This window comes from Argiope bruennichi, chromosome 4 (assembly GCF_947563725.1).
Source record: "Argiope bruennichi chromosome 4, qqArgBrue1.1, whole genome shotgun sequence".
Lineage (NCBI taxonomy): Eukaryota > Metazoa > Arthropoda > Arachnida > Araneae > Araneidae > Argiope > Argiope bruennichi.
In genome coordinates this window covers 139,694,433-139,707,160 of record NC_079154.1, presented here as the reverse complement: position 1 = coordinate 139,707,160, position 12,728 = coordinate 139,694,433, and the positions used below count along the sequence as shown (strand labels likewise).

General features: G+C 33.7%; 1 protein-coding gene across 6 annotated transcripts in view; it reads right to left on the bottom strand.

Moving 5' to 3' along the window:
- Positions 1–12,728, bottom strand: part of LOC129966121 (potassium voltage-gated channel protein Shaw-like) — a 468,708-nt gene that overhangs the window by 23,308 nt on the left and 432,672 nt on the right. For all 6 annotated transcript variants that reach the window (XM_056080501.1, XM_056080499.1, XM_056080505.1 and 3 more), the window contains one exon: positions 7,798–8,327. In XM_056080501.1, the coding sequence (XP_055936476.1) occupies positions 7,798–8,327 (530 nt within the window). The remainder of the gene's footprint in view (positions 1–7,797; positions 8,328–12,728) is intronic.

The following is a 12,728-nucleotide window of genomic DNA, read 5'->3' as shown; positions in this document are numbered from 1 at the left end:
TAATTTCTCGGCTTCAAAAATTTCATCAAAATCAAGGTCTCCATGTCTTTTCTTAATTTTTTCAGCTCGACAATTAAAGGTAAACCGTAGAATACAGGCAATTAGATGAACTATTTTCTGGTATTTCGAAAAATATTTGTAATACCAGTCTTCCTTAGGAACGAAACTTGTAGAAATCAAACTTCTTGTCACAGATGAAACTATGGTCTTTTTCTTTTCCCGAACAATCTCGTTTTCATTTAAGCTTATATTTCCTTTTGGCCAATCCTCTTTAGGCAAGTAAAGCCAACTTGGTCCTAACCACCAGTTAGATTTCAATAAAGTTTGAGCTGAACAACCTCTACTCGGGAGATCAGCAGGATTCATGGAACCAGGGATATGTCTCCAAGAACTTTTATTTGTCAACGCTCTAATTTCCTTCACTCTATTCTGGACAAAGACATTCCAGGCTTCTTCTCTCATAATCCATGTCAAGACAGTCGAAGAATCAGTCCAGAAGTAAACTTCTTCACTCTGTATCTCTGACAAAATAGAAGTTGAAAGTCTTGCTGAGACAGTAGCTGCAAGTAACTCAAGTCTAGATTCCTTCAAGTCTAGTAATCCCTTCCTTTCCTGTTGGTGAAACTCTACTCCTGGCTTGTATAAGTTGTACTTTAACTGAATCACAAGTTTGTATTCGGATGAAAGCAGCGACAGCATAAGCATGCTTACTAGCATCACAGAAAATATGTACTGAAATATCTCCACTTGCAATCTCTGAACCAAAATATCTTGGAAAACGGATTTTCTCTAAACAGTCAATATCTTTTAGCCATTTTAAAAATGTATTTTTTGTAATTTTATCAACTTCTTCATCCCATGTTATTTTCTGCTTCCACGTTTCTTGAAGCAATAATTTAGGAATTAGGATGACAGGACAACATATACCAAGAGGATCGAACAGTCTATGAGCTGTAGATAAGATTAATCGCTTAGTTACCTTTTCAAAGCATAATTCTTTTACACTTGCAGTATTAATTCGTAGAGTGTCAGATTTTTTATTCCATTCCAGGCCGAGCACATTTGTATCGGCAGAAGTATCAGCATTGAAATCACTGAACTCCCACCCTCTAAGCTCGAATTTTTTTCTCGGCCATTACCTCAGTCGAAACGTTAATAAAACGATGTAGTTCTTTTTCATTTTTAACGCAACTAACACAATTGTCGACATAAAAACTATGCGCAAGTTTTTGAATGACATCTTTTGGATACGAAGATTCTCTAGTTCCTATTTTTTCCAAAACAGTTTGTAAATGAAGCTGAATAGTAGAATTTAGAAGAAAAGGGCTACTCGATACACCAAAAACTACACGGCAATGTCTGTACTCTTTCAGCTGACCATCATTACCAATCCACAAAAACCTCAAGTAATCTCTATCCGTGGGTGAAACACCTATTTGTAGAATGGCTTTTCGGATGTCAGCAATAACACCGATCTTCTCTTTTCGAAATCGGGTTAAAATACTCGGAATCTGCTCTATTAGATTCGGCCCCTTCTCAAGACAATCATTAAGACTAGGAAATCCCTTTGCCTTGGCCGAAGCGTCAAAGACAGGCCGGATTTTTGTAGTGCTATTCTCCTTGATAACTGCCCGATGAGGCAGATAATGTACTGAAGCCTGATCATTTTTGGCAACTTCCTCAATTACTCCCTCCTCAAGCCATTCCCTAAAAACATTCTCATAAGCTTCATAATTAGACTCGGTTTTAAGGCGTTTAACAGTCTTGTTCAGTCTTCCCTTTGCTAAATCAAAATAATCTGGGAGTGGTGGATGATCTTCCAACCAAGGCAAATCTACTTCAAAACGATCATCTACCAAATGAACTGTATTTAGAAAATGCATTCGAGCAGCTTCTTGTAACTCGATCTGGCTTTTCTTCACAGATGGGTCAGTTATGCCAAGAGTATCCAAGGACCATAAGTCTGTTATTGTCTCTGCTGTAGATAACATGGACTGAACTAATAAAGATGAACATTCACTTCTCTCAGTATCAGTTATTCGTCCCATTACAGACCACCCAAGTTTTGTTTCAATCGCTACGAATCCACAAGACATTTCACGATAACCTCCTGTCATGAGCTTCCCAGCTACATCAGCTCCGATAAGGATTTCAATAGGATCTTCACAATTATCCACAATATTTACATTAAAAGCAGCTAACTCCTTCACGCAAAACTCATTCACAGTAGGTGGCACAGTTTTACAAATAATTTGTTGACTAAGAACTTTAAAATTACTATTATAATTCTTATGTACACTCGATAAATACAAAGTATATACATCATGTTTGCATACCCCAGTATGCTTGCCACCAAATAGGGAGTGCTGCAAATATTCACAGCTGGTAGGCTCATAGCTCATTTCTTCAGCTGTAGCTCGTAGTAAATATGACCGCTGTGAACCAGTATCGATAATAGCTCTTGCTGCACGTTTTTTCCCGTTGCCTCTAATTACAACTTTGAATGTCTGCAGGACTACGTTTGGATTGGTAGACAAGTTGGAAAGAGCTTGATCCATTTCAGAACTACTATCAGTTCTCTTATCAACTTCAAGCGATTCTTTGTCTTTAGACTCAGATATCGGATTCATTTTTCTACACAGAAGAATGTGGTGTTTTTTGAAACAACACAAACAACTAGCTCTGACATTACAATCTCTGACAGAATGTCCAGTTTTTAAGCATAAAAAACAATTATGAGATTGTTGAACAATTGCCTCTCTTTGCTTCAAGGGCATTTTTCTTACTTTAAAACAATCTCCAGAATAGTGTGCATTAGAACAAAATATGCACTGTTTTGACACTTGCGACGAAATCAAAAGATCAGTTGCACTAGGTGTCTGATAAAAGTTTACATTCCTAGTTTTATTTTCATTCATTTTTTTATCACCAGAAAATTTATTATATTTCACTTCCGCTTTCGGTTTAGAAGCGTTGAAACTTCTAGAAGCAAGAAGAATGCGTTCTTCTGATTCAACCTCATCTTGTAAAAACTCTAAAATAAATTCTAAATCACTTTTTTCTATTTTAGTTGAATTTTGATCGGAATCATTCGTGTTCGTTTCACGAACTCTACGATGAGCCGATCTATAACGCTCCCAAGCAATCAAAGTTTTTTCGGGTAGCGATGACTCAACTAGAGGAAATAACATAGCAGCATATTTCTCCCTAGTAACTCCTAATAGTTCAAGTGAACGTAGTTTACTCTCGAGTTGATCAAACAACTTTCTTAATGAATTTTTTGAACAGTTCTGTTTTTGAAGAACTAATGCTAGTAAATCTCTAACATATACTTGAATTAATAATTCTTCTCTGCCAAAACGCAATTTTAATTGTTTTAAAGATTTTTCATAGCTATTACCACCTGGAGGAAAACTCTTAATTAATTCTTCGGCAGAACTACCTCGTTCCATTTCTTGAGATAGATATGAAAATTTATCGTGAGAATCGATATTAATGTCCTCATCAATTTTTTGAAACTGTCCCCAAAAATATAACCAATTGCGTACATTACCGTCAAAAGTAGGTAATTTTATTTTTGGATAATTTAATAAGGTATTCGTACCAATATTAAAACTGTCATTTTTAGAGGATAACTGTACAATCACAAATTATTCTAACTTTTGTTTCAAAGATCTCCAGCGATCAATGTAAGTTTCCGACTCATCTACTTCTCTCTCGATTTCAGTATCGGAAGTCTCCTCGGAATACAACAACTGTTTAAATTTTTCTTCACATGCCATCATTAATAAAGCTTTCTCCTCAATTAGCTTTAATTTATTGATTTTATCGGCACAACTCAGTTGATTTTCTGCCTTGTCAAAGGAATTGCATGCTATAGTAAACAGCCTTTTCAGTTGCTTCCTATCTTTCAAAACAGTTTCCATAATGAAATAAATGCTGAAATGTTTCGTACTTACTCTTAAAAAGCAACCGAATCCTGTCGCGGACGCCAGATGTCACGGTTTGACATCGAATCAGACAATATTCTTATTCAGATACTTTCATTAAAGACTCTGCTTTCGATTTCTTGGATGAAAGGGCATTTGTTTATGGCGTAAATATAAAACTCAAAGCCATTCTCAAAAGTAAACACAACCTCTTTTAATGAATTCCAAACTACATATACATCTTTTTTAACACCGTTGCCATTCGGAACAAAACAAAAGCTGAAACATAGACAATATTAATAGATATAGAGAATCAACGCGACATCCTCCCACCTAAGTTAACATTTTACATTAAAACTTTAACTTACACATAGTTACAAGAAAGATATATAAAATTAACAAAATTAAAATTGTTCACAAGTCCAGTCTTTTAGGTATTTTGACCGTACGACCTGTTCTAGTCTTTTGAAACTGTGGCTCAAAGCTTACATCACACACATTGTTAGAGCCAGACTCTTTACAAGTTTCCAACTTCTTAGTTGAAAAGTTCTCAACAGTAAGATCATCATTAGAGACTTCTAGCGGATACAGTCTCTGAGTCTATGGCATTTAGAATGCATCATGGATCAGAAGGTTGAATAAACCCGTAAGTCAAAGGGCTTATAATGCTTTTAAAGGGTTGAATGCTTTAAAAAAATATTGCTGAACCAAATTCATTTCACGAACGCATACCAGCAGATACAAAATCTGACGTGACACGGAGCAACTAAATAACAAAATGAAGTTTTATTTTCTAGTGAGGCAAGGAAACCTCTAATACTGCGCTTTATTTATACATGGCCTTAATGGATCGTTTGTTAATGGATCAGCTTTATGAGTTGCAATAAAACCAAGAGAGATTTAGGTTCGTGCTAGTTTCTCTAGGGCTTCAATTTAGGGAAATAGAATCGAGGAGGAGTCGGACAAAACAATTTACCACTTCCTTTCTGCTGATCGAAACAGGAATCCCGCAATAGTTCCATTTATCTGAATGCCCTAACTCAGATAAAAACTGAAAGCATCAAGGCTCATTTATGACCAAAAGCGTCCAGCTTCTGAGTTGAAATATATTTACACTTAGAACGTTACGAGTAATTAATTGCAGAACAATAGCAATGAGTTCTCTCACAGAAGACGATATGAATCCTATACTGTGCACTGACGCATATTTATATGTCATATATTTTTTTACTTTTTAAAAGTAGTTTTTAAATGGAAAATTAATTAAATATTCAGATAATTTTTCACTATAAATGGAAAAATATTTATCAAATAAATTTTGTTGGAATGAATTTTTGTTTTGTGATGCATATAAAACAATATCTTGTCAATTTGGAATTCATCAAGAATCTCATATTACAAAGCTGTTTGCAAAATTTATTCTGGCTTTATATTCTCTAATTATAGAGTGTTTTAGTTAAAATGTTAAATTTTTCTTTTTTTTAATTTAAAAAAAAAACTATAAATAATTTATATTTTCATTTGCATTTAAATTAGTTTTATCTCAATTTATATCGACGTATTTTGAATTTGTTATAAATATATTTAGCTAACTTAACTTAAATTACTTATGATACTTTCATTGAGTGCTGGATGTTAGCTAACAAGCGTAATTAAATTTTTCATATGGTTGTGATGTCAACAGAAATGATTCCATATCAGTTTTTTAACCCTTTTTTTACTATATTAACGTAATTATTATATTTTTTCAGAGCATTCTTTACTATTTTTTGGTAAAATCAGAAATAAATAATGAAAAGAAGATTTAGTTTATAAAATATTTTATTTTATTGAAAATTACAACAACCATGAAAATGCTTACATATTCTTTATTTTCTGTTCTATTTCTTATATTTTGCAGGATTTATAACTTGCAAAATTCTTTTGAAAAATAAATTAAAATTATAAATATTTATCCACTGAATTTGAATTGATATCGTCACTTAATTCCATAAGTATTTCATCTGCGATTTCAGATATTTTCCATGTGCTTTGTATTTAATGCGGCGAATCGCTGATCAAATGCAATGATTTTCCGAATAACTGAAAGTGATTGTATGCTATTTAGAAAAAGAAAATCCTCTTAACATTCTTATAAAAAGACAGCAACTTTGTTATCAAATTTATATTGAAAAGTTAATACATTTTGCTGATCAGCTAAATTAAATTTTGAATGAATTTTCGAGCATGCTAATTACATATTTTAAAGGCTTTCCATTTTTTTTCAGGTTAAAATATGTGCTTTCAGAAATAAAATTAAGGATTTATCTGAATATTATTGCATTAAATGAACTGCTTATTTCAGGAACTACATGAGCGGAGATTAAACATTTCGGGATATTTAAGAAAAACTTAATAACTCATTTCTTAGTTAGTTAAAAATAGGTATTTTTTTAAAGAAAATAATGAAATTCAAGGCAATAATATATCTAAAATGAAAAGTGATAGGTCCAGAAGAAAGGGGAAAAGTCCTCTGGAGATAAGGCAGTTTTGCAATAAAACCATTTATATGTTTAAGGTCAAATTAAACTTTATTTTGATCAATTACAGATATATGATATAAATATAATAACTAATCCTCATAATCCCTGTTTTTCACATCTTTATTTTATAAGTTGGCAGACTCAAAATAATGGTGTAGAATCTAGTTTAGTATGAGATGCATCCAACCAGCTTCTTCTTTCGTTCAGTATATTTTTCACTTCCAGTTCAGAAGTGAGAGTCGTCCTCCCTTTGGAGAGAGATGCCTTCAACACGTCACGCATTCGCACGACAGCAAAAGTTCTCTGATGCGAATAGAACAAGCCTGCGCTTAATTTACGTCTCCTTGTTTTAACGCTTTGATCATCAATTTGTGATTCTTACACACTATCTAATTAGTTATTTTCTTCCCTACTACAATTAAAAGAAAGCAAATAAGTAAGGTGTCTTATGAGAATAGGGTCCTAATCACATGCATCAGAGAACTTGTTAATGAACTATGGTAAGGTAAATTCTGGCAAACAATAAATTATTTGACATGAGTATTTCAATAATATTCTTACTATTTTCGATTGACTCTTCGTTTCGATCGACGGTGTTTTTTCTTTTAGAGCAAGGCCATTAGTTTAAAACTGAATGTAGTTTGCCTGCATTCGACGAATGGAGAAATGAATGGCACGCATCTTCTGGCCTTCATGATAATTCAACATATTTTTACATTTAGCTGCGATTCACTTGGCATAAAAAAGTCACAAATTTGGAAAATAGAAATCGGGAAACAGTATCAAGAATTGCAAAGAGAAACCCGCAAAATATACACAGGCAATCTTTATTATTCATCGACTTCAGTGCTACAACTTGTTAAAAGTGTTTAGTGCAGATATCCCTCACGTGATGCGACTGTGGTGATCGTGCTTTGAATGAATATTTTAAAACATGAGTACGCAGAGTATTGTTTTCTTTGCTCCAAATAAAACATCAAGCAATCAAGGAACCGGTATAATTTTTTTAATATTTTACTCTCAAAGGTATTTTTAAATTTGACAAGTCATTCCTATTACAAATTTACCAATAAGCAAATTATCAGTCAAAATAATTTCGAATGGACATTTAAAAAAATAATTCATTCATCCAAAAGGGTTTCACAAAAGTGTAAAGAAGTCAGCAATGCCATTAATACTAAATGTACTTACGTTTGGATGATATTTTAAGAAAGGGCCCATTTGACCGGTTGTCGTTCATTCAGCGAAAACATAAAAACAATTCATATAAGCAAAATAGAGCATTATGCGATAATGTTAAAGCAGTCTTCTCGTTGGTGTATCGATTTCATTCCGATTCAACCCACCTGTCTTATTGCTGTAATCCTTAAGAGCCGCTGGATGGTGGTGCTTGATCGCATTCATCCTCCTGTGCTGCAGACCCCCACTTTGCACCCCGGGAGGCCTAAGGGGCCTCACCCTCACTTGCTCCACCGGCAGCACCCTTCTACGCTGCTTAGGCAGTTTCTCTCGGGCCTGCGTGTGAGAGTAGAACATGGTGAAATTGGACACGATAACGGGCACGGGGAGAGCGATGGTTAACACCCCTGCTAGGGCGCAGAGGGCACCGACCAGCATGCCCACGTACGTCCTGGGCACCATGTCCCCGTAGCCCACTGTCGTCATGGTGACTATGGCCCACCACAGCCCCTCCGGGATGCTGGTAAAATCATTGCTGGGGTTCGCCTGCAGACGCTCAGCGTAGTAGACGAGGGAGGCGAAGATGACGATTCCCAGGACGAGGAAGAAAACGAGCAGGAAAAGCTCCTTTGCGCTCGCCTTGAAGGTATGAATGAGGATCTTCAATCCTCTAGAGTGGCGAGTCAACTTGAATAACCTGGAATACAAGGAATTATAGAGTTACAGCATGAATGAATACGTTAGCTCTTCCTACGCTTTGAGAAGATGGACTCTTGACCAACAACGAGCCTCACGTATCGAAATTGCGATTTTGACTCTTATCATTTTTTGACCGAATCTGAATATCTTTCTTCCTTGTGACAATCTCTTCTTCATTATCTTTATTCTTGAGCATTCAAATATGCTTGCTTTGAAGTTAATCAAGATAAATAACAAGGTGAAGTATTTAATTAAAAAGAACAGTAATAGTTATTCCTTTTGGCCCGTCTAAAGCCTTGAATCCGATTAGGTAGGGTAGATTTAGAATTTGAACATTAAATGGTTGAATTCGAGAAATAGGTTTATTTAAAAAATAATAAAATTTACAAGTGCAGTTTTAAAATATTCCCTATCCTATGAAACAGAGGTTAATGCTAACTTTGAAAAGAATAAAGATTGTTTATGAATATGAAAGGATTAATGAAACACAAGTTGTAGAATCACTCTTTAAAATGAGAAATAATCATTTTAGGTATAGAATTTACTTTTATTTCTTAATATAATGTGCTGAATGATTCAATAAAAATTTATACAGAAACTGTGTTCTCCTTAGTAGTGCTCATGCTAGAATTTATTTCGAAAGTAATTGTGCAAGTGAATATAAGAAAAACATCTCTGCTATCAAGAGTTATTCTGAAAAGTTATTGAAATCATTAAAATTCAGCAGTTTTCAGTTTACATTTCATTTTAATAAAACATCATCCATATTAAATAAAGTTGAGAGTTTCATCCCGAATTTTACGGAGTAATATACCCTGCTATAAAACACTCTGTATTAAATGCTCTCAACAAAAGATAGTATAAAATAAACCTTTTTCATTTAGACGGTAATAGTGCACTAGGAAAAAAAAAAAAAAAAAACCCTGGAAAACAACATTTAACGAATGGCTCTATTTCGAAACGTGAGATGTGCAGCTTAATTGAGTTAACCCTCCTATCTTCCATCAAAATCTCCAGGCATCAAGGAAAACGAATCAGTCGACATACACTTCTCCGTTAGAACCGAGATAATTGCCCCTCCCCTGCGACTCCGAATCAATTGGGCTTTTGGCTTCATTTGCCCTCCTATCACGTCGTCAAGCCATCTTTCTCCACTGCCATTTCACGCTGCGTGGCGCATGAAAGCGTTTGGGAAAGCCCTCGGCGGAGCTCGACTCATTACGATCCGATCAGTGATGCTTGCTCCAAGAAAAAAGTATTTTAATGTCTAAGTTCCGTCAAGTGCCGGTCATTGTGGTGAGACGAGACTAAAACATGCGACTTCGCCATCCACACATTCCCATTGTTGAAATGTGGGAATAAAAGTTTGATGCCTTATTGAAAGGTAATGGACCGACCATTCAATCCAAACATTACAAACTATGTATTAAATTTAGAGTTTTTACCTTCTCGTATACGAAATGTAGAGAAAATATTATAATCGTCAAAAACTTCGAACTCGATATTTTAATGAATCTCTACATTTTAGACTAGAGACTACATTTTAACACTCATTTTCGGTGTTATTTGTGTCTGTAGGTGATGAAGATAACTCAAAAAACATTTTGAGCTAAACGGCTGAAATTTAGCACATGGTCTTTTTATCCAATTTGTAAATTTTCATCAAATTTTAAGTAAAATCTATTCATTGGAAGTCCGGCTATTCGAATATAACTCCAAAATGAAGATGGATAAAATTCGATACACCTATTTAATATCTGTAGTTATGACACCTACGAGCCAAAATTAAACAAAGTGGACTGTCCTGCACTTTCAGAAATATGCAAACGCGATAGCTAAAAAGCCGCAGTGACTAACATATATGAAGTCATTGTGTGGCTACAAGTATAGTTTTGTGCCAAATATTGGTCTCCATCTTTTGGTGAAAATGAATTGAAACACAAACTTCATGCAGGGCTAATCGTCCAGAAACTTACCAAGAACCAGCACTCAAAACTGAAAGGAACTAAATACATCAAATTTGGTACGAAAATCTGTGCACTTCAAAAGTGCAGAAGAGTAAAGTTGAGCCTGCAAGTGTCGTTTTTTTTTTTTTTTTTTTTTTTTTTGTTACACTGGGTTGGGAAAAATAGGTTGAAAACACGAATTCGATTTTCGTTTATTATTAACTGCATACCAGGAATTCATCGCCAAAACACTCACCATCGATCTCACGATAGATGCAGTAAATATGCTAAATTCGCGTCAAAGATTAATATTTCCTACTTTACGCCAATGGCATGCGTGGCTTTCTCTGGGATAACACCTTTATTAGAGTGTATGCTAGAACAGTTTGTCGGGTTAGCATTACAATAAATATTTATTTTGGATAGAGAATCTGGTGCAAATACAAAAATGTGTGAGTCATAAGTGATTAAATATTATAAAGAGAAAAAAAATGAATTCTAATACATGAATGATACTTAAATATATACAGAAATAATAATGATGGGTCATTAACATAGAGCAGGATAATAATGCTTTAGGTAAGAGATGGATTAAGGAGATTACAATGATAGACGAACAATAAATAAATGACTCCCATCTTATATTTCATAGGGTCGAGCGATTGCTGGGGAAAAAGCGAATATATAATTTTATTTATAGTTGATTTGATTTGATACTACAATTCAATCCAGGGAACCGTTTGTTGGAAATTCCCGATTCGAAAGCAATCAAATTTTAAATCTGAGCGAGGACTATTCTTCATCCTTCCAAATTTGAATCACTCCTAAAGCCAGCAAAGGAAAGCTGGCATCATATGGCTCATACACTCAATATTTAGATAGCTGTTTGTTGCGCAAAGTTTTTAAATAAAGGAAGAAACTGGAATTGCGCTGTTTTATTCACCCATACATTCAACTTATAGTAGCAGTTCGTAAAAACCTGCATTAAAAGCATATTGCAAGAATTAGTAATATACTTTGCTAATTCTTGACAGAAATTATTTCCGACTGGTGTGTTTCTAATTGGTTTAATTGTCATTTCAACCTGTCATAAAAAATATCCATATATAAAAGAATTTAATACATAATGCTTTTCAATGTCTCTTTATATTAATTTTTCCAATATAATATAATTCAACGGTTTCAAGTTATCTAATATTGCTTATTTGTTTATGACCTTTTTCTGATTTTAGGAACAGTTTTCATTTTGATGTGTTTTGAGGTCATTGTACCGTTACGTCCTTCATATTTTCAAAATATTTTATCGAATTGCGCACTGTGATGAACCACTCCACAGGCAAACTTACAAACTGTAGATGTAAGTCAGAAGGGAATTTCTCTATTTTGACTTGAAAAAGAAAATTTGCATTGAAATATATCAAATGATTTTCACGGAAAAACTTTGATTTTGGCAACCATTTGGTACGCACGGTTCGCCAATCTTAATGCTCATTAAAGTTTTAATAATTAAATATTTTATGTAACTCCTATTTTAATAGCTTCTTCATCAAAATATTTTAAAACTTCAAATTTTGATAGCCATATAATTCACTCATAATATTATAAAGGCCTTCAGCCATAACGTAATATGTATCTCTCTCATTTTCTGTCAGATCCCGTAGAATTTATGCTTTAAATTAAAGTGGAAATGATTAAACTGCATTTAATATAATAATATTTTTTACTGAAACAAAGCATTTTTTTTAATAATATGATTACTGAAAACAGAGTCACTGAGTATTTAAACTTTATGGGCACTAAAGAATATCTTTCTTAATTTATGTAATATCTCAAGAATTTTTGAACATCATTTTCTCAGATTCATCATAAGCAAATCGATTAATTAACAATGTTTAATTTTAAATGCATTAAACACCAAGAAAATAAACAGAATCGTTTAAAATAATCGGTCGAAAACAGGTTAAAAAACTACTTTAAAAAACGATGTATTTAAAACTATAATCATATACAAAAATATATAACCAATATAAATACAATTTAATTACAGAAGCACCCAACTGACCTAAAAATAATTTAAATCAAGTGCGAATCCGTTGAAAATAGTTTTCAACAATCAGAACATAATGCGCATGTTTGAATTTTCCACGTCAGTTATGGTAACGCAAATGTGTGAATTTTCTACGCCAGTTGGGGTAATGCTATGCAGATTAGAAATTTTTAATTTTTTTATTCAGTTTTATTTTAATTCAAAAGTACTTCAGAATGAATCTGAAAGATCGATTCATTAACAATGCTTAATTTTAAATGCATCAAACATTAAGAAAATAAACAGAATCGTTTGAAATAATCGGTTGAAAAAATGTTAAGCCTAACCTCATTAACGTGGGAAAAAAAACTGAAGCCTTAATCATTTGGCGGTGGGGTATTTAAAAGTTTTTTTGGCGGGCGAGTTG